General features: G+C 38.1%; 2 protein-coding genes across 2 annotated transcripts in view; one reads left to right on the top strand and one right to left on the bottom strand.

Moving 5' to 3' along the window:
* The window catches only part of CWC27 (CWC27 spliceosome associated cyclophilin), a 176428-nt gene extending 170803 nt beyond the window's left edge, over nucleotides 1-5625 (bottom strand). The window contains exon 1 of the mRNA XM_054578413.1: nucleotides 5354-5625. Within this exon, the coding sequence (XP_054434388.1) occupies nucleotides 5354-5395 (42 nt within the window). The 5' untranslated portion in view covers nucleotides 5396-5625. The remainder of the gene's footprint in view (nucleotides 1-5353) is intronic.
* Nucleotides 5626-5845: 220 nt separating this feature from the next.
* The window catches only part of SREK1IP1 (SREK1 interacting protein 1), a 34826-nt gene continuing 17605 nt past the window's right edge, over nucleotides 5846-23066 (top strand). The window contains exons 1-3 of the mRNA XM_054578412.1: nucleotides 5846-6023; nucleotides 18218-18265; nucleotides 22914-23057. Of these exons, the coding sequence (XP_054434387.1) occupies nucleotides 6011-6023; nucleotides 18218-18265; nucleotides 22914-23057 (205 nt within the window). The 5' untranslated portion in view covers nucleotides 5846-6010. The remainder of the gene's footprint in view (nucleotides 6024-18217; nucleotides 18266-22913; nucleotides 23058-23066) is intronic.

Below are 23066 nucleotides of genomic sequence, written 5' to 3'. Positions count from 1 at the left end.
AGAAGCCCAAGTTACATTGCCATAATTTATATAACATTGAGGAATTTATTTTATATTTTGGGCTTTTACTAGCTCCATTGTTCTTATATCACTATTCTTCAATGACCAAGAGTTTGGAGAAGGTAGAAATAGCTATATTATAGTAGCTTTTAAAATGGATTCCTGAGCCCTTAAAGAAATACATAAGAACTAGAAATGCAAATTGTGCATAATTTTCTTAATCAGTCCATTACACTTCCTCTACAAAAAGAAGGGAACATTTGTTGAGTGCCTTCCACATGTCAGCTTCTGTGGCAAGCACCACAAATCTTATGTACTTTAATCTTCACCTACAAGGTAGTTACCATTTCTCCCATTTTACTTATGAAGAAACAGAGACTCAGAGAAAGTAACTATATCCAAGGTCTCACAGTGAGCGACTTAAGCCAAAGGCTGTCTGGCTGCAAGGCTCATGGTTTTTCTATACCACTACACTGCCTCCACCAAGTTCTCAATAAACTCCTTACTACACAGGAAAAAAACAGTCCATCAAGCTCTAGGGCCTTGCCACGTGTCTCAAAAGAAATCCCCAGTTACCCTGGTCAGAACTTATTTAAATAGAGAATAATGCCTAAATCAAAAGCAATCACATATTGGCTGGACATGAGCAAGGCCTTCTAACTAAGCTTGGCAAGAAACAATGCCCCAAAGAGATAATCTGTATCTCTTATGTATGGTGACAAGCCAACCCAACTGGATTCTCATTCTCCTGGGAAGGATACATTTAGGATTCTGAGAGGTTAACTCTCGCTACCTCAGACTGTGTAACACCCGATTCTCCATGAGGCCTGATGTATATCCCATCTTAAAAACACAACGTCCTGTCCTAACTCATTATGCCCTCATAAACTTGAAATAAAGAATGACTGTTAAAGGGGACCTAGACATGTCTTCTCTTCCCTGCGATTCTAAAGCAGTGATCTCCAAAGTTTTTATAAGTATGCATCGCTGTTAGCAAAGAAGAAAAGGTGGGTGTTAGGAAGGTCAGAACTCAGAGCACGCATACCCAAAATATGTATATTTAAATACACGGAGTACTATAATACTCTAGTGTTATATTATGAAGGAGTCACACAAAATTAAAAAATGTAAGGATTACAATAAAACACTACTTTAAAATAATTCTTAATTTAATTTTCTTTCCTAATGGACAATGAAACCTTCTATTTATAAGACTGTATTGAGATATAATTCACATGCCAAACAGTTCACCCTTTTAAAGCGGCTTTTAGTATAATCCACGGCTCTGCAACCACCACCACGATCTACCTCCAGAACATTCATCGCCCCCGTGAGAAGCCCTGTGCCCATTAGCAGTCACTCCCCATTTCCTCCCCCTCCTATCCAATGGCAACCACTAATCGACTTCCTGTCTCTATGGATTTGCCTATTGAACATTACATATGAATGGAATCATCCAACGTGCGGCTTTTGTGCCTGGCTTCTTTCACTCAGCATAATGTTGCCTGCAAATTGTAAAGGCCCATCTTCCAGTCCTATACACTTAGTTTTTAAATGTCTTGAAAATCCCAATGGCTTTATATTCTTAGTGATAAATATGTCAAAGCACAAGACAAAGTTCATCATTAACAATGAATAGAAATCAGTATTTTGAGTGATTTTCATAATACTTTCTAATTTCTGAAAGACTCCCCACGCCAAGGCATCAGCTCTACCACTTTCTTACGATTTGCTTATGTTCAATCTGAAACTTGTGAGTGCTGGTTTAATTCATCTAAATGCCACGGAATATAGTTCCATTTAGCAAGGCATTAGGAAAAATGGCATCGTGGTATGTAAAAAGTGACTAACTGAATTTATATGTTCCTTTTTATATATAAAATAGTGCATTTAAACAATGAAGGAGAAAATAAATACAAACAGAAGCATGTGGATTTTCTCCCTGTATCCCGTGGATGGTTTTGCACATCCCCAAAGTATGCACTCACTGGTTCAGAAACCACTGCTCTAAATCAAGCTAGAGCACATCATCCCGACCCCTCTCCAGGCTCTAGAGTCAGGTTGTCCAAATTCAAACACTGCCCCTTCCGCTTATGGAGAGTAAGATACCTTGGGCCTGATGTCTAATATTTCTGTGACAAATTTCCTTATCTGAAACCAGTAATAATGATAACCTCATAGGTTTGTTGTGATGACAAAATGAGGAACAGCACCTGATGGATAGTAAATGCTCAAAAATGGTAGCTATTATTGTTGACATTATTATTTTCATACAACTTTTTTTTTTTTTTTTTTTGGACACAGGCCACTTACACCATGTAAAAAGAATGCATATATGGTTGGGCCACCTTGCTTACCAGGGTTTCTTAATCTTCACTGATAAGCTACTGAATTAAAAAAGAAGTCTCATGGCTCCCTCCTCCTTTGGCCATTCATTCCTGCTGGCTATCACTATTTTATCAGACATCAGTGGCTCCTTTAATGAAGGCTCCCAAATAGAACAATACTTTGAAAGCACAGTGGTACCTTGATACTGGGAACTTGAGGCGAGTGCCAAAACTAATGTACCAAACAATGAAGCACTTTTTCTTGTGGAGCGGCGTTGTAACTCATACAAGTTCTAGCAAGTGCGACAGGTCCCAAGCAAGCACTCAGCACTGAAACATTTTCTTCCTCATCAAAACGCAATGAGTACAGGGTTTGATGTGTTCCAAAGCCGATGAGTACCAAGGTATGACTGTAAAATTCTTGAGAATAAGTATATGTTAATATATAATTTAGAATAAATTACAATATGTGGAAATGTAATCTTCAGTAGATAAGGAAATTCCTATTAAGTAGTTCATTTTTGTGCCTCATCTTCAGAGGCTAGAGTTATAAGCATAATTGCAAAACACAACACATTTATGGAAAATTGGCAGGAGTCAACCAGCACTATTACATGTCAATTACTTCCCAAGGTGATAGTATACTTCTTGAAGGGGGTAATTTTGTCCCATTTATTTTGAATATCTCTACAGTGGCATCTCAGTTCTCCAACTTAATTCGTCCCAGAAGGCTGTTGAGAAGCAATTTGTTTGAAAACGAAATCTCCTTTGTCACCTGAGAGACATGTGACTGACCATACAGATATCAGCATAAAAGGGTTGCTGAGTTGAGAACCAAAGTGTTTTGTTCAACAATTGAGATATTTTTTCTGCAAACAGCTTGTTCAAGAACCAAAATGTTTGAGATGGGAGATATTTGAGAACCATGGTATATCTTTTCAATACCTATTGTAACATTAGACAGTATAAGCACTAAAAAAATATTCATTGAACAAACTTGCTATTACTTCTGAATTCTTTCCAGGCCAAACTTTTTGCCATGCTCTCTGAGGTAGAGAACTTAGAAGCTTCACGTCTTCAATCAACCTTATGCTGGAAAAAGTCTCAAATTGTTTCTGAAGTAAGACTTGAGCCATGCCTGTTGTTTTCCCTTGGCCCAAGTCTGTACAGAAGGATAGTATTTATTACAGTTTGCATACACTTATTTGTGTGATTATTTGATAAATATATATTTCACTCAACTAATTCCATCATAATAGGGACAGTGCTGGTTTTTCTTTCCATTGTATCTCTAAAACCAAGCATAGAGCCTGGCACATGCTAGATGCTCAATAGATATTTGTTGAATGAAAGCTCTCCTGTTCAGGCATGTATCTTTGTTAAAGGTTTTCATCTTTATGACCATGTAAAACCTTCCTCCAGAGTAAAGCAACTAAGTTTGCCCTTGACCAGCAGCAGTATAATCTCAAACTCACTTAATACTTTTCACAAGAGAAATACAGTATTAATTTATCCATTCATTCAGTACATATTTGAACTCCTACCATGTATCAAGCACCATCCCAGATTCTGATCTCTGTCCTCATAGTGCTTGCATTCCATGGGGGTAAAAGGGTAGAGAAAGGACAGTAAACAATAAATATTAAGTACTATAGAAAAAAAAAAAAACTAAAGAGACTAAGGGAACCAGAGAATGCTGGGATGCAGGACATGAATGAGGTTTGCTATTTCACAGAGAATGGACAGGAAAGACCTCTTTTAAAATGATATTTGAGCATGCCAAAGAGTATATTAGAGAAAGGAACAGCAAGTGTCAAAGCCCTACCTAACAGGATAGGCAATGTATTTAATCTCTACCAGTATTTATTAACTGGGGGGGTGATATCACTCTCAAAAAAAAATCTGAAAATAAAAAGAGGCAGGTATTCTGGGTTTTCACAATGATGTGGGGTAGGGATCAAGAAAAGTTCAAACAACAAAGAATTTTAAAAATTGCTTTGCCCAAAATACCTACTAAATTTTTTCTGGGGCTATCAATTACAACATTTCTATTATTGTTTTCAAACTGCCCTAATATTATATTACCAAGTGTCAATCAACAAAATATTGCATAAGTAACTTATGATATAGTCATGCAACAGAATTATATCTGATGTAAATTTAGTTTACCCTAATTCAACTATATTATTTCAGTCCCACTATTTTCTACATTATGCTGGTTCATCATGCTTCATATGTGATATACTGTAGGTCTCAGATCAATTCAGGTGATATTCCATTACTGACTCCTCTGCTTCATACTGCATATAAACACCTTGGAAGAGAGCTGGCATACCCCATCAAACCAATTAGAAAATCATTCTCCCATTCCAGTGTGGGAACATTTCCCATGCTCCACTTCCTCCAACTGACAATCCTCTCATGTTTTAAGACCAGCTCAAAAGACACCTCTTCCATGAAGCTCTTCCCAACTTTCCCAGTTGCTCAATTCTCAGTACTAACATAAACAATGTGCTCCTCTCTCCATAAGAAGCCTACCACACATATCATAAGGTTTTTCTTCACCTGCTTTGCCTCCAAACTAAACCATAAGCTCTTCTAGGGCAACAACTAGACCTTGCAGATTCGTGTTTGTATCCCAGCATCTAATATAGTGCCAGGTGCCTACCAGGAATTCAATGGTTATAAAATGAAAGGAGAAAGAATGAAATGCAAGCAAAAAATAAGTCAAATTTTAAAATGTACTTAGGTTTTTACATAAGACCCTAGAAAACGCCTGCAGAAATTAAGCTGAAACAAGAAACAGCGCCATATAGCTAGTAGGTGGAGAAATCTCCACTTGAGGACTTTTTTCAAAGTATACATATGCTGAGAAGTGCCAATAGGTGGTTTTCGATGCAATCCTGATCAGAGGCAGGGGGAAGGACGAAACTTCTTGTGATCTCTTCCAACCTTAAGACCCCAGAACTCCCTTAATCGGGGAGGTACTACCTTGGGGAACCCAGGTATCCTAGATAGGTCCTCACCTTCCCGTTGGTGGGAGGCTCCTGAATGTAGATGTTGCTCATGCTGGTCACTGCTCAAGACGCTGCTCCTTATTGGAAATAAAAGCAGATGGCCGATCACTAAAGTTATCCCCTTATCACCCTTCCTTAAGTTGGGTGGTCGGGGAAAGCTCCAGTATGTCAATATCCCGAAAGAAAACGACACCAACCACTATCTCTTCCCAAAACTAGCCCTCACGGACGCCGCCATGTTGCTCCCAGACCCGAACACCGCTAACCTTGAGAAGGGGGATTCCAATGACCTCCAGGGAACGAGAAAAGTGATTAAGCTCTCACATAGGTAACTTTAATTTGTATTAAAACTTTAAAAAGAACTATTCATAAGTCTTGGTGTTGTTTACTTCTCTATATGCGTATGCAGTTCTCATCCATCCCCCGAAATTGATAACAATGGTTCGGACCATGTGTGTTCTGCAACATGATTCCTCCGGAAACTGCATCAGCAGCCACTTGGTTCCGCTATGGCTAGAGTTTTAGAGGGCCTTCCGGACTATCCCCGAGCTGCCGGGGCGCGGTTGGGAGGAAAGGCCGTCCTCGCTGTGCGTTGTCTTCGCAGCCTGCGGGAAGGGAGCGTGCACTCGAAAGCCTAGGGCTCCTGCGATCCTTTTTATCACCGCCATGGCAGTCCCAGGTGAAGACCAAACAGCAGGGCCGCTGGGTTTGAGCGAGGAAGGAAGAAGATGGGTAGGCTGGGTAACGCTGGGGTAAGGAGTAGCGCCCGCGGGCATTTAGGCGGAGGCGTTAAAATTAACAGGTTCGTTTGATTTGCGTGAAAAAGTTTACACTCCAAAAATGAACTCTGATGAAAAGAAGGAACTATCTCCCCCGCCCCAGCCAAACTCCCAACTGCATTGGATGGATCGGATCACAGCGAAAGTGCAGGGGATCGGGAGGCAGTAACTAGGCCTCGCTGGCCGATGGCCGAGAAAAACTGACTTGACTTTGCTATAGCTTGAAAATAAAATTTGACGTGGGAACACTTGGCGTACCCAACTAGCCAGAGGCGTTGTCCGTAGTTGAAGTCGCAGGGACAGAATGGGCGTCTGGGGTTCTGCATCTCTCTTCCTGTTGTATGTGTGGCCGGGCACCGGTCGCTTTGCCCAATGGGCTTCAGTTTCTGCCTCCGTGAAAGATTTATCAATATATGTCTGTGGTTATTAATAGCCCCTCAGATTCTATGTCCAGTGGGTACCGACCTAAAAACGGTGAACCCTGAGAAATAGGTGCTTCAGAGAAATCCCGTCCATAAACTACCAACTTAATGGGAAGTTCTAGTAGGGGAGGGCATCTCCTTAAACCAGTTTTGCCACGATGTTACTTTTTTCACAGAACACTGCTTGCAGGAGAGATTTTGAGAAATGTGCCCCCCCCCCCCCCCCCACACACACACAGGCACAAACGGAACTTGGAAATTCACAGTTCGCTTTAGCATAGAAAAGACTGAGAAGTGCTGTGGATCAGAAGTTCTAACTTTGTTTTAACCTACCCTTCCCAGTACTATATGAGCAGGTTTGTTCTGTGGCAGCTTTTTCCTGAACCGTATTTCACAGATAACTGTTGTGTAAAGTTGTGCTTTTGTACCAACTGTAGTTTGGGGAGGAGCACAGGGGGGATTGTAAGAGGACAATCACCCCTGTGCTCATACTGGTTCAAAATTATGTGCACACTGGTTCATACACATAATTTTTTTTAAGTGCCTACTGTGTGCTAGCCACCGTGCCAGGCATTGGGAATACAGTAGTGAGCAAGATGGTTGTTCTCCAAACAGAATTTACTAAATGGCAGTGAAGAGTGAAAAATACACGAAACTCAGACCAGTGAATGGCAAGGGAAAAATACAAAACCTTCAGGAGCACTTAGTAAGGGCACCTAACAGGAGACAGGAGGGGACAGAAGGACTTTTCAGAGGATGTGGAATTTAGGATGAGACCGGAATAGTAGTCACAGGAGAAAAGGAGTGGTGGGAAGGGGAGTTGCAGCCCGAAGGACTGGGCTTGTAAAATGCAAGAGGAAATGTGTGAGAGGAGGAAATGAAAAGGCTTAGCTCTGGATGGAACTCAGAATGTAAATAGGAGAGAAGTGAGAAATTAACTAGAGAGGTAACAGAAGCTAATACTTATGAAGCATTTACTATGTGTCAGATGTGTCAGACACTGTGTCAGATATTCACACCCACACTGTGAGCTAGGTATTAGTATTTCCACTTCATGTGAGGGTACTGAGGGATGAGAAATCAAATAACTTGTCGGAGACAGCTAGTGATAGGTCAGTCTGGCTCCTCTAGACCTTGTGTGCTTTATACATTTTCCCATGTTATAGTATCATTTACAAGGTAGTTTCCAGCTCTTCAAGGACCTTGTAAGCCATGATAGAGTTGGAATATTTTCCTAAGGACAATAGGAAGCCACGTAAGGGTTTTTAAACAGATTCACATTTTGGAAAGATCATTCTGGCTTCACAAATTGGAGGGAGTTGGTTTGGAGGCAAAGTCACCAGTTAAAAGTAATTCTGGTATGTTATGGCAATGCCTCGGGTATGGTCTCAGTAGGAAAGGAAAGAAGCAGATAGATTGGAGATATATTTTTGATGGTAGAATTACTAGGAATCGGGGATTGATTCCACAGAGGTGGGTGAGAGAAGAAATGAGTAGATCTCAGTGGGGCCATTTACTAGCACAGGCAAGTCCTAAGAAGGAACAGGTTTTAGGGCAATGATGACGACTTTGGTCTGGGGCCTTTGTTGAGGTGTAGTCAGACATAGGAATGGCGATGTCTAATAGACGGTAACAGATACAGTTTGTAGCTTAGGAAAGAAGCCATAGTCCAAGACAACAATTTGATGTCATCCACACATGTAACAAGCATTAAGTCCATGCAGTGGATACCTTTGCTCGTGTGGAGAGTGATGGGAAGGCCTGTGTGACTGAAGCCTGGAGAGTATCAGCATGTGGAGGGCTATCGGAAAAACCAGTGTGCCCTGTAGATTGATTGAACATCCTGATAGGTCAAGTCCGCCCAGGTGGTCTTTGCATCACAGAGCTGCATCCAAAGTTGGCCCGCTGCCACCGTTGTTTTCACTACTGAAGCCAACATTTGAGCACCTCCATGGTGTAGGCACTCTCGGGGGGCACAAGGTCCCAGTCTGTGCCCTCAAAAAACTTGTCTAGTAATGCAAATGTGCTGCTTAAGAAAGAGGACAGAAGGGATTTTTTTTAAAGTCCTTGTTGAAATTTTCTTAAACTTAGACCAGTGTTATAGATATGGTAACCCTCTTTCAATTGAAAATAATATGTTGAAGTATAATAATCTTAAATTGTGCCATTAAGTCAACTGTTAAAACCCAGTAAAAAAAAAAAAAGGAATAATAGGCATGACAGCACTGTAAAAGTGTAATGCAAGCGCCATTAGCAAATATAGATATAGAAAATGGTAAGATAATTTTTTGATCAATCCAGATAGTGATTTGAAGGAAAATAGGGTTCCATCAGAAACACTTTGAGATAATCATCAAAAAGGACAAGTATTGTTATGCTCATATGGATTCAGCATGGCATTTCCTGGGTGGTCATGCTAGAGATTATTACAAGGTATTACTATAAAATAGCAAGGCTGCCTTTCACAAATGAAAACCAGCTTCATCCGTTGTATGGTCACCTACTTCAGCTGTTTTTCCACAGCATCGTGTATAAGCTTAAATCATTATGTGTGTAACAATGAAGTGTGTTCTCTCTTAGTAATGGAAATCATAGACTCTTCGTTGTTATTAAAGAAATTACACTTAAACACAGGTTTCAGTGAAGTTTACTTTCTTTTTCAAACTGCTTTTCCCATTCACAGTTGTTGAAATTGGTTCTGACATTCATTGTAATGAGTCTCCATGTGCCGTGGAGAGTTGACCAGGCACTGAATGGCAGCCTCAAATTATTAAGGAATCAAATTCTTAAGACACATTACAGTAGCATCTTAGTAATAAAGAATTCTGAATTACACTGCATCCAGTTTCTCCTCTCTCTTAAGCCATGCTACACATAATTCCTTTTCTCTCTAGTCTATGCTACACATTGCTGCTGAAATAATTTTCCTAAATCACATATCTGATCTTGTCACTCCTGGGAGGATTGACTTATGTATGAATTTTGTGTTCCTCTTCATGCAACTTAACCTTTCCAAGGCTCTGTTTCCCTGTCTCTGTAATGAAGGAGTTGATGATTAAGCCTTCTTTCCCTTTAAACCCTCCAATGGCAAAGCTCCCCATCTCTGCAGAAAGAAGAGTGCGCCCTGGAGCGGGGCCAAGTCACTCGTGCTGCCCTTCCCCCCACCTCCCCTCTCATGCATTCTGCAGTCTAAAGAATGGCCAGCCACTCCCCAAACCTCTCACGTGCTTTTCTCCTTACACACTTGTTCTCGCTCTCCCTTCTCTACTGGGAAAGTCCGCCTGTGGAAAGCTTTCAGGATCCCTCAGCAGAAAGTCTTGCCTGCCAGTTCTTTCTGCTTATTAGCAGAGCTATGTGTCTTTTGTACTGGCACATTCTAGCATGTGTTACAGCTGTGGGTGCACTATCCTAGATAACCTAGTATATTGTAGTTTCCTTTAATGTAAGAACTTTATTCATGTTTATTGTTTCTCTAACATCATTGCAGAGTTATACCCATAATAGGTAAATAATACTTAGAGGGTTGATCACTAGAATTGCTGCTGAGCAGAATCTAGTACTCAAACAGACTGAACTAGATGGAACTCTTGATTCTGTTTCATTAGATAATAAATTAAACATCTCCATGTCTCTTTTTATTTTAAATCGGTAATACCTATAACTTTTTTTCTTCACAGGCTATTTGTATTTTCTCAGGCAGGTGGATGAAAGCATTTTATAGGTTTACTTAAGTGTTAGCTCTTTCATGTCAATAGTTTAAAATAAGCAACTCCTGGATTGATTTATCTTTTCTCTTGGGAGTCAAATAAGATTATGAAAGCATTTTTAATTTAAAAGCGAGGACGTCCACTCTTTCAAAATGTTTTCACCAAGGAATGCATCTAACTTTTTTTTCATAATCAAAAATTTCTGCTCTTTCTGTTCTTCCTTCAGTACACATTCGGGGATCCCCAAAAAGATAATATCTGTATATTCTTAATATAAAGCAATAAAAAAGTTTAAATACTTGGAGTTTTCTTTGCAGTTAACTTAAGCAAAATGTGTGTATTTTCTAGATATTAGCACCTATATGCTATATGACCACAGTTTGGATTTTAAAAGCAGAAGAAATTAAAGCCATCTTTAAAAGTCCCCAAATTATGATAACTGAAACTATAATGGGGTAACTAAGTATAAAACTTAAAGTGTTACAAATGGAAAAGGAATCTAATCTAATTAAAAATTTTTAAAAAGGATAAAGGTGATTGTAATTGCTAACTCCTTAATAGAAATAAAACTTAGTTAAGCTGTTTAATTTTAAATTTAAATGATTATAGAAAATATTTTAATTTAAAGAAAACCTTGGCCCTGGCTGGATAGCTCCGTTGGTTAGAGCATCTTCCCAGTACACCCAGGTTGCCAGTGTCAATCCCAGTCAGGGCACATAGAAGAATCAACCAGGGAATGCATTGATGAGTGGAACACCAAATCGATGTTTCTCTTCTCTCTCCCTCTCTCTCTCTCTCACCGTCTTGTCCCTCTCTCTCTCTGAAATCAATAAATAAAAAAGTAAAATAAAAAAACAACAAACTTTGACAGCCTTCCCCAAAGCCTAAAGTAGTAAGAGAGAAATACAATATTCAGTTACAAGTACCACTGTTAAACTTTCCAATGAATAAATTGTTGACTTTGGAAACATTAGGTAATATGGAAATTCAAGAACATAAATTTAGGGTCAGTATGATGGCTTGCCACACCTTGGGGGCCACTGAACAACCTGAGGCAACTGTGAGGGACACTCATCCCTTTCTCTCACCTTTTCGCATTCCTTTAATAATTGTCCCTAGTTTTTGGTCTTCTCTAACCTTTATTTTTTCTCTTCCTTCTTTGCCCAACTATTACTTTTTTTCCCTTTTATGCTAGTTTGCTAAGCTATGATTTACATGTTAATATGCACAAGTCACAAATGTACAGGTTAAAGAAGTATGTATATGTATACACACACACACATATATATATAAACTGGGATTCCAGAATTTTTCTTATCAGAATAGGAAAGATTGAAAAGTTTATATATATGATATGTATTTAAAGGTTACATATAAATATATATGTATATATCCACCTGTCACCCAGATCAAGATTTTGAATATTTCTGTCACCCCGGGAAGTCCCCATGTACCTCTGTCTTTTCCCCCTTCCCCTGCCCAGCAGTTATTTTGACTTCTATTAACCTTCTTTCCTATATTCCTTTTCTTCTAGTGCCTGTCATGCCTCAGGTAGGGCAGTGGAACTGCAGACACTTATCTACTTTCATAGCTGACAGCTGGGGGCTACAAAAGTTACCTATTCCCCACTGTTGAAGTATTTTCTTAAGTTTGAATCTCAAAGCAGCAAATAGTTGTTAAAGACCTCATAACTACTCTACACTGTGCTAAGCACTGAGTGGTACACAGAATTACCTGGCATCTCGAATCTAGAGAAAGTGATCTGTTCTACTCCTGTAAGTTACTGGGAGGTAAAGGACAGGCCCATTACCTATGCCCTTGCCTTCCGCTCAAGTTGTGTAACAGGATTCTAGATTCAGAGTAACCCCTTTATGCATTTAACAAGTGCAGGAAATAAAAACCTCTAAAATTTGTTCCTAAAGCCATCAGTTAATAAAGTTTTGTTAAAAGTCTGCAGTGTAACTTCTCTAAAATATTTTCAGGGGCAATCATTGCCTTTTGTCAAAGAACGCTTGCGTGGCAGCAACTCTTTGTAGTATTGGGATTTGGTTTGAGTGATGTTTCTTGGTTTGGTTTTTGAGGAGGTAGTTGATTCACATGTTTACAATTTTAAAGTTACCAGAAGGTGTATAATGACATGTCTCTTACCCTTTCTTCCCCAGGACCCAGCTCTTTCTTCAGGTAAACAATATATATCCTTATAGAGATTTTTTTACATATCTTTATCTTTAAATAAAATCTACATATAATTCATATTATATACATAAGTAACCTCCTTCTTTTATACAAATGGCAACATACTATAAGCACTCTTCTACACGTTGCCCTTTTCTCTTTATATCTTAGAAGTTATCACCTATCATTAAAGACCACCCTCATTTTTTCACACTGTAATTTGTCGAAATTATTTCTTTTTTTTCTTTTTTGCTATCGGGAACAATGCTGCGGTGGATAACTTTGTACATATACAAAGTCAGTATGCATTTCTAGCATGTAAGTTGAGAGGATGCATTTCTAGGTGTGGAAGTGCTGGGTTATGAGAGTATGCACATTTAGAGTTCTGGTAGATTGCTTTCCATTGAGATGGTAGTAATTTACTCTCCTACCACAAATGCATGGGACTATATCCCCCAAATCCTCTTCAACCTTTTCAATCTTTCATATTCCGATTAAGTGAAAATGGAATCCCAGTATAGATTTTAAGGTACTCTTTCCTTATTATTATTATTATTTTTGTTTGTTTATATTGTTTTTTAAAGTATATTGTATTGATCATGCTATTACAGTTGTCCCATGTTTTTCTCCCCTTTATCCCCCTCTGGCCTGCACCCCCCCACCCCCGACTCAAGTTCATGTCCATGGGTTGTACATACACGTTCTTTGGCTTCTCCATCTCCTATACTGTTCTTAACCTCCCCTGTCTAACTTGTACCTACCAATTGTGCTTCTGATTCCCTGTACCTTTTCCCCCATTCTCCCCACTCCCTGTCCCTGCTGATAACCCTCCATGTGATCTCCATTTCTGTGATTCTGTGATTGTGTTCTTGTTCTAATTATTTGCTTCGTTTGTTTTTGTTTCTTAGGTTCAGTTATTGATAGGTGTGAGTTTGTTGTCATTTTACTGTTCATAGTTTTGATCTTCTTTTTCTTAGATAAGTCCCTTTAATGTTTCATATAATAAGGGCTTGGTGCTGATGAACTCCTTTAACTTCGCCTTATCTGGGAAGCACTTTATTGCCCTTCCATTCTACATGACAGCTTTGCTGGATAGAGTCATCTTGGATGTAGGTCATTGCTCTTCTTGACTTTGAATACTTCTTTCCAGCCTCTTCTTGTCTGTAAAGTTTCTTTTGAGAAATCAGCTGATAGTCTTACAGGAACTGCTTTGTAGGTAACTCTCTCCTTTTCTCTTGCTTCTTTTAAGATTCTCTCCTTATCTTTAATCTTGGGTCATTTAATCATGATGTGTTTTAGTGTATTCCTCCTTGGGTACAACTTCTTTAGGACTCTGGGCTTCCTGGACTTGCATGTTTGTTTCCTTTGCCAGATTGGGGAAGTTTTCCATCATTATTTTTTCAAATAAGTTTTCAATTTCTTGCTCTTCCTGTTCTCCTTCTGGCCACCCCTATGATTTGAATGTTGGAATGTTTAAAGTTGTCCTGGAGGTTCCTAAGCCTCTCCTCATTTTTTTGAATTCTTGTTTCTTCATTCTGTTTTGGTTGAATGCTTGTTCTTCCTTCTATTCCAAATTGCTGATTTGAGTCTCAGTGTCCTTCCTTTCACTGTTGGTTCCCTGTATATTTTTCTTTATTTCATTTTGTGTGCCCTTCACTTTTTCCTTTACTTTGCATTCGTACTCAGTCATTCCTGTGAGCATCCTGATTACCAGTGTTTTGAACTCTGCATCTGATAGGTTGGCTATTTCCTCTTTGCTTAGCTCTTTTTCTGGAGTTTTGATCTGTTCTTTCATTTGGCCATATTTCTTTGTCTCGGAGCATCTGTTACATTGTAAGGGGCAGAGGCTTAGGCATTTGCCAGAGCAGGGCAACCCTCACATCTCTGTGTTCTGGTGCTGTGGCGGCAGGGGTGGGGGGCGGGGAGTCAGAGAGGGAGCAAGGTCACTTGCTTGGCTCTCACCCTGCTTTCAGTCACTTCTGCTTCCCACAGGCAAATCGGGCCCTTCTGGTGGGTGGGTTTGTGTACACTCTAGGACCCCATGGGTCCCTCCAGTGGGTTCTTCTTTGAGACTGGGAAGGCTGAGCATCTCTCCATATGTTCCAAAACTGTTTCTGTTTCCTTTTCTATGAACTTTCTGTTCAGTTTCTTTGCCCATTTTGTTTCCATTGGCTGTTGGTCTTTTTCTTAATGATTTGTAGGGATAATTGCCCTTTGTTGGTGCTATAAGTTGCAAATACTTTTTTCCGAGTTTTTGTGTGTCTTTTGAGTTTGCTTTTGGTGGTCTTTGTCATTCAGATTTTTTATGTAGTCAAATTTATAGGTTTTTATTCAAAGGCTTTTTTTGGATTATAGGTCATGATTATAAAGGAACATTTTGAGGGGGGCAAGCTCTATTACTCTGAATAGCCCTAGCAAACTTTAGCAAACTTTAAATCTGTTTTTAATACTCACCCAAGGACATAGTTATTGATTTTAGAGGGAGGGGAAGGGAGGAAAAAAGAGAAGGAGAGAAACATCAATGTGAGAGAGAAACATTAATCAGTTGCCTCTTATACACCCCAACCGGGGACCAAAATCTACAACCTAGGCATGTGCCCTGACTGGGAGTTGAACCACAACCTTTTGGTTTATGGGACATGCTCCAGCCACCTGAGCCGCTCTGGCCAGGACAGCCCTAGTAAATTTTAAAGAGGAGTAGAGCAAAGAACAGCCTCGGGACTTAAGATGAGGAAATGGTTAACTTCTTATCAGGGGAAGGGCCTCACAATATAGCCTTGTTATTTATTTTGACTGTAGATTTCGAGTATGTGCAATTGTATTGGCAGAGTTCTTATTCCAAACAACAAAATATAACTGGTTAATTTAAGCAGAAAAGGAGCGATATCAGGGAGCTCACGGAATCTAAGCAAAAGCTAGAAAATAAAGCTCGGAAGATAGATAAGACTAAGGAAACTCATAGCCAAGATCCTGCACAGGCTCAGACCTGGTGAGGGCTGCCTCTGGCAGCTCCAGCACTGCCGCTAGAACTGGGTCCTGACAGCAGAATGAATTTACTGCCCCCCCGTCATTGTGTCACTTGTCTCAGGTGTATTGTGTCTGTTGCATCAGGTTTGAAGTTCCAGGTAGAAGCATTTCTTTGGCCAGGCAATCATGAAAATTATAATCAAATGAAGCTTGAAATCCTAATTTAACCAAAGACTGGTGAGGAAATAGCTGATATGGAGTTAATTCATTTAGAGTTCTTGTTATATTTCCCTTTCTTGTAAAATTTATAACTTTATTAAAGATGATCTGCTCTGAAAAATTTTCATATTTTGCTCATTCAAAAAGTATGAGATACTTGGATGATGAGTTTTATCAGTGTCTTTAGTCATAAATGATTTAATTTCTAATACATTCTCAGATGAGGTCATTTTGGATCTGTCCATTATATTTTTAGTTTGTTGTAGGAGTGATAATGGTGCATTTAGCACTGTTTTTTTTTTAAGCCCAGTATTATTTAGCGTTTGCGGTTTCTATGGAAACAGACTTAACATTGACCTGGATTCTCTGAGCTTTTTTTCCAACAATATGCAATTATTTCATATTGAAAGAGCCTCAGAGTTTATTATTAATCCAATTTTATTCCACAGTTCTGCTACTATGCAGCATATGTGTTTCTAGTCTATACAATAAAAACCATAACATTTATGAGAGAAAAAAAAAGATTGGACACAACACTCAAAAACTTCATCAGTGTTGCATTAAAAAATAATAAGAACCTGATAAAAGTAGTAGTATAATTTTGTGCATGTTAACTGGTTAAAAAATACATAAATACTACAATAAAGGGGGCACTATACCTTTTAAAAGACCTGAAGTTTGAAGCTCGTGGGTTGTTCTGAAATAATAGTAGGAAAGTGATGATATGGAATCAGATGGAAAGTTGTCACACCAGATGTATATGGGCTCTGCTCACCACGCACATGGTGAGCTGAGGTCGTTGAAATGGTTTGAGTTGTGTTGGTCTGAATATGCTGCATATTCCTATGAGGCCCAGAGCAGCTGAATGCAGTAATCTGCATTTACCTGTTTTTCATGGACAAAACGTCAGGTTGTACTCATATTGTTCTCTCTTTTATCAGTTACATTGGAACAAATCTATATTTAAAACAAGCAGTATAGCAGAACTGACTATTCTTACTAGAACAACTCAGTAATGTGTGTTTTAAAGCTAAATGGGATTGGTGGAAAATGACTAATATTTTGACTTCATAATATTAAAATGTTTGGAAGAATGATTTTTCTTTTAAAATAAGCACTGTTTTATATTTGTACAATATGCACTTTATTGTTACCTTGAGATGCTATCTCTGTTTGAAGGGTTTAGGAGGAAGATGCCCTTCATGAAGAAAATAGAATAATACTGTACTGACCCTCTGATTGGTTGAAGGAAGTCCTTATTGGAAGTTAAAATGAGTTTCAACTATATATACATACAATGGACTATTATTCATCCATAAAAAGGAATGACATTCTGATATGTGCTCTAATATGGGTGAACATTGAAAACATCAGGCAAAGTAAAATAAGCCAGACACAAAGAACAAATATTGTATGATTCCACATATGAGATACCTAGAAAAGGCAAATACATGGAGACACAAAACAGAATAGAGATTACTAGGGTTTGGGGGGAAGGGGCAATGGCCAGTTATTGTTTAATTGGTATAGGTGTTGTTTGGGATGCTGAGGAAGTTTGGAAATAGATAGTAGTAATGGTTGTACAACATTATGTATGTAATTAATGCCACTGACTTGTGCACTTAAAAATGGGTAAGCTGATAAATTTTATGACAATAACATTCAGTTTTAATATATTTCATCTATTATATCTTTTATATTACATGGATATGCTTCTATATTATAGGCATATTCCAGTAATTATACAGAGATACTGTAAATATTTCTGAGCATTGCTCAGAACGAATACATGACTAATTTTCTCTTGTGAGTGTTAATTTGAGTGCTGAATTGAGTTTTTTTTACAATACCCAGCAATTTAAGTATTTTTCTGGAATTTCATCAATTTCTTTAAGAGGAAGTTGTATTTCTTGTCTCCTAAGGGAAAGCAGAAAAACATACATTAACCTGAATGTTCATACATTTGAAGGACAGACTAAAGTACCCTTCCTCAATGTTACAGAATCAGGAGAATGTTTTAGCTCTTGACTATAATAATGCATTTGTTGAATTAGAGAAAAATATTTTCTTAAAGTATTTGTCAAAGGAAGTAATTTGAGTAAATTGGCTTTTTCAGTAATTCCTAGTAACAAGCCCAGGCTCTTGTGGCTCAGTGGATTGAGTGCTGGCCTATTAACCAAAGGGTTGCCAGTTCAATTCCCAATCAGGGCGCATGCCTGGGTTACAGGCCAGGTCCTTGGTCAGGGAGGCATGTGAGAGGCAGCTGCACATTGATGTTTCTCTCTCTCTCTCTTTCTCCCTCCCTTCCCCTCTTAAAAAAAAAAAAGTGAATAAAATCTTTTTTAAAAAAGGTTGCGTGTTGATCCCTGATCAAGGCTGAATACAGGAGGCAACCAATTGATGTTCTTTGAAATAATAATAATTAATAATAATAATAATAATTCCTAGTAACCATAATAATTGAGTACTATTACTAAGCTCCATTGAGATAATTTTTTTTAAAGAGATAAATTCTCCAAGTGGTTTTCTTAGGTTTTTCATGTGATGAAATTTTTATATTTTTACTTTATATGTCTCCTAAAATGTTATCCAATTGTATTTTAGGTTGCAACAAGGATAGTGTTCGAGCAGGCTGTAAAAAGTGTGGCTACCGTAAGTACATTAAAAAATAACATTGTACAAGTGAATCATTCCCTCACTGGGCAGTGTGATTTAGCCTCCAGATTTCAGGGCCCTGGGCAGGAATAGTTCTTTAGCCCCGTTACTCAGCAGGTGTTTGAGATGATGAGAACTTCATCTGTGAGCCCTAAATATTCACTTTCATTCCCTGCTATAAACTAAGTGACAGGTGCTATATACCTGGTGAGTAGTAGAGATGTCATGAAGTACAAGTGGAGTAATAGATTCTAGAGTCTGGAGAAAGTATATGCCCCCAAAAGTACATACATTCTTATTCTTTTACTTCTTATTCTTCCGGATAGTAGGTGAAGAGGGAAAAGCAATGAAAACCTTTTATGAAGTATTTCCCTATTTATTGACTTTACTCTTTATAAGGTTGAAATTGGATCTAGGATTTCTGCTCGCTGACAAAATATGATTCAAAGGATTATTAATCTCCATTTTGATTAATGGAATGAAAAGTAAACATGAATATGTACAATCATATACCCAAATTTATAATTATGTACTGTAAACAAATATTTCTCTAGTTAAATGTGACAATTCCTAAGACTTTGATAACAGCTATAATAGTATTTGCTATTTTTTAAGGTGTTTGGAAACTATGCAAATGAGCCTGGATTGTTGTTAATACTCTTTATTTTGTCAGTATGTTTTAATAGTGGTTACATTGTTTTAGAAAGTTTCAAATTAAGGATGAATGTGTTACTAAATAACATAGGTCTCACTTTTTCATGGCAGAGTTTCCTAAAAAAAATTAAAAGAATGGTTATTTCTAAATGGGGTGGTTATTTTTGAAGTCGGCAACTTCTGAATATTGAAAAGCTAAAAGGACACTAAGCCTTTGTCTATGGAACACCTCTCAAGTTATTATAGTTCTCAGAAAATACGTTTAAAAGTTCAATACAGAAGACTTTAGTTGAACATTTGATCACAGAAGCAGAAATAAAACATGCCTAAATACCCTTAATGTTTTATTTAACTTAAAATACTAATCTACTGATACATAGTCATGACCTTTTCTTTGCTAATCGGTGTTACACATAGTCTTTTGAATGCAAATCATGTATGAAATGCATTTTCTGCTTTTATAGCTTGTTACTTCAAAGATAGGGAAGCAGCTAAGATACTTGTAAAGAAACCTAAGTGCAAAGTTCTATCATTAGTTCTCAACCAGGGGTGATACTGCCTTCTAGAAATCTCTGGCTGGTTTTTTTTAAGTTGTCCTTCAGGGTGGAGGGCAGTGCGACAGTTAGCGTGTAGGGTCCGGACATTGCAAATGGCTTACAGTGTGTAGGTCTTTCCTGGACAAGGAAGACTTGTCTGGCCCAAAATACCAGTGGCACCTCCTTTGAGAAACAGGAATGTTTTCTCATTGTTCTAGATTCCTCCCTCCCCACCCCCCATCTTTTACAATCTTCTTGCCAATGTCTATTTGGAAAACTGCTTTCTAAAAGCAATCCATTTACTTCAAGTCTTTCCAAAAGTACTGCTTTATTTCACAGAAATAGCCACTCATTTCCTCCCCCACCACACACTTTTTGGCCTGCGTGCTGTTACATAAGCACGTTTTGGGACAACCAATAACCGACTCTTGGTGGAGTACAGTATCGACAAGTGGAGTAAAGTATACAGGGGTGAGCTGAGGGAAAGGGACCAAGGAAGTATAAGGCCAGGAGGAGCAGGAGCCGGCAGCAGCGCAGAAGCCAAAGAAGTAAAGGTTTTTGTTTTTGTTTTTAAACTGAGGGGCATTTGTCAGGTGTGACAGATAACATTTGTAAAAAAACAGACTGAGAAGTGTTCATTGGGTTTGCCAGGTGGAATGCCTGCTGACCTTAGCAAGATTAGTATAAGTAGAGCTGTGGGTCCTAAAACAAACTGTGTAGATTCAGGCCTCAATGGTGAGAAATTTTAAAAAGTAGAGAGTCTGTGATGTCTCTGTTTTCAAGAAATTTACATGAGAAAAGTAGGCAAGTGTCTGAGACCATGGGGGCTGCTATAACAAAATACCACCAGCAGGTTAGCTTATAAACAACAGAAACTGTCTTGCTCACGGGCCAGGGACCGCAAGTCTGAGAGGAGAGCTCGCGTGGTCTGGTGAGGGCCCTCTTCCAGGTCGTGGGCTTTTTGTCTTCACCCCACATGGGGGAAGTCTCTTTTATAACACATTAATCCCATTTATGAGGGTACCGCCCAATGAGGCAGAAACTATTTTTCCAAGTGAGGAGATTAACATTAAAAATTGGTCTGGTATCACATTAAGAAACTTAAGTCCAGCTGCATGTCATTGTTAATAAAACTGCATAGACAAGTAAAAACTGCATAGAAGTTTTCATACAATGGGATGAGGAGGGAAGAACAGGTAGATATTCGGTTTAATATTATTGATATTCAGCTGTTTTACTCATAAAAATTGTAACTTCATATGATTCAACTAATAACAAAAAAAAAAACCGCACCCATAGAACAGTTTTAATATCAGACTTCTAAGGCAAGAGCAGTACTAGGGACAAAGAGAGATTCAAAAACAATAAACCAAGGAAATAAAGTAATGATCTTGAATGTGCTTAGTATAATCTCAAAATATGTGCAGCATAAACTATCACAAGGAGAAATGGACAAATCTATGATAGAGGTACTTAAAATTTCACTGTCAGAGGTTACTAGACAAAAAAAAAAAGATGGAGAATATTTGAAGAACAAAGTAAACATAGAACCTCTTCAACAAATTGCGTTATATATTCTTTTAAAATATATATATATTGAATCTCTTCCTAAATGTACTACATCATGGACCACAAAATAAATGTCAGCAAATACCAATGAACTTTTATCAGACCAACTCCATTTTCTGAGAACAGGGTAATAAATTTTGAAATCAACAGAAGTGTAGTCTGAAAAATTCCTACATTTGGAATCTCAAAAGAATACTTCCGAATGATTCATTTGGAGGAAGGTCACAACTGAAGAAACTTGTCTCCAGCAGTACGACCCTCCTGTAAACAACTAAGGGACTTGGATAAAATGTGCAGTACATATTTTAGATATATTAGCATGCTAGGAAGAAAATAAAGCGTACGCGGGGGGTAACAACCAAAGGAAAGCAGAAACTTTAAGAGGTAAGTCTTGAGGGTGTTTGTTGAACCCAGGGTTCTTGAACTTCTATTTTCATGAGATGATAGGATGTAGGGGATTAAAAACTAGGACCAGGGCCCTGCCCCATATTAGGACTCTACTAGGAGAGGCTCTTGTGTAAGTCTAGAACTTTCCCAAAGACTTCATCCTCAAATTAAGAGAGAAGTAGGAATAAACCCTACCACAGAGCTGTGGCGAGTTGTCTCTCATCTATGGGTTGTGAAATGAATTATGTGGTTACCCTCAGCATTGGTTTTTTTGAATATCAAATATAGTAATACTTCATGTAACTTTTGTTTTGATTGTTGCATCATAGTGTGTTTTTGTATATGAATGTGTACGTGAGTAGGTTTGGTTACATTGTTATTTTTGACCATCCTTAATCATAGTCAAAAAAAATTGAAATCTGCTGTTGTAGAGAAACTGTGCTATATGTTCACAAGGAGACATGAGCTGCTGTTCATTTCAGCATTATTTATAAGAACAAAAGACTGGAAGCATCCTAACATTCTATCAGTAGTAGAAAGGATAAATAAATAAATACTATTTTTATGCAAGGAAACATTATTCATCAAGTAAAATGAGATAACTTCATCTACTATTAACAGATAAATCACAAAGTGTAATATTAAGTGGCAGAAACAAGTTGCAGAGTGATAAGTAAGTATAATTGAGATTATGTTTTAAAAAAATAATAATACAATATGTCATTTGGTAAAGATAGACAGCAGCTTCCATATACCAACTACTAAAGACAAAGCATGGAATGGGATTAAGTCAGACTCCCAAAGGATGGGACAGGCTCTCCATCTCTGTGGCGTGTGCATGCGCATGCAGGCGTTTCCCTAACAAAAACTGTAGGTGAATATGACAAAATGTTAATGTGTGGGTGCTAGGCACTTGGGTATTGGTTACCTTATTTCCTGAACTTTTCTGGTATTTGTAATATCTGATTTTTTTAAGAAACGGTATTGTGCTGTAAGTAGACAACTGTGTGGTCTTCTTAGAGAAGGAAACTTTAGGGGCTGAATTATATCGAAATTAAATGTTTAGGCATTTTTTAGAAGAGCACATATAGTTATGTTATTTGGTACCTTTAATTATATAAAAGCTATGCAATTTTATGAGTATGGTAATAAATCTGAAAAGAAAAAAGGTATGTGAGAGGAATTAAAAATAAAATCCTAAATATCAAAATATTTTCTTTAGTACATAGAAAGGGAAAATACATTACATAAAAGGGGGAAATGTAGTGATTCAGTATTCAGAAAAAATGCTTATTGAATTAGAACCCTGGTGAAGAAAGGAAAAAGTTCTGAGCATTGTAGTCAGGGAAAACAAACTACCACCCACTGAACCAAAGTTAAAATTAAACATTGTATCATCACAATTGTAACTTGTTGCTTGCCATGAGGCAACAGAACAAAAAAATATACACATAATATATCTATCATTTTGTGATTCACATTTTTTTTGTTTGACTTAGCCGGTCACCTGACTTTTGAATGCCGCAATTTTCTGCGAGTAGACCCCAAAAGGGACATAGTCCTGGATGTCAGCAGCACAAGCAGTGAGGAGAGCGATGACGAGAACGAGGAACTGAACAAATTGCAGGCATTACAAGAAAAAAGTAAGCAAC

The sequence above is a fragment of the Pteronotus mesoamericanus genome, unplaced genomic scaffold (assembly GCF_021234165.1).
Source record: "Pteronotus mesoamericanus isolate MK-2021 breed Mesoamerican mustached bat unplaced genomic scaffold, CSHL_Meso_final contig_50, whole genome shotgun sequence".
NCBI classification, from domain to species: domain Eukaryota; kingdom Metazoa; phylum Chordata; class Mammalia; order Chiroptera; family Mormoopidae; genus Pteronotus; species Pteronotus mesoamericanus.
This window is presented reverse-complemented; position numbering and strand designations above follow the sequence as displayed.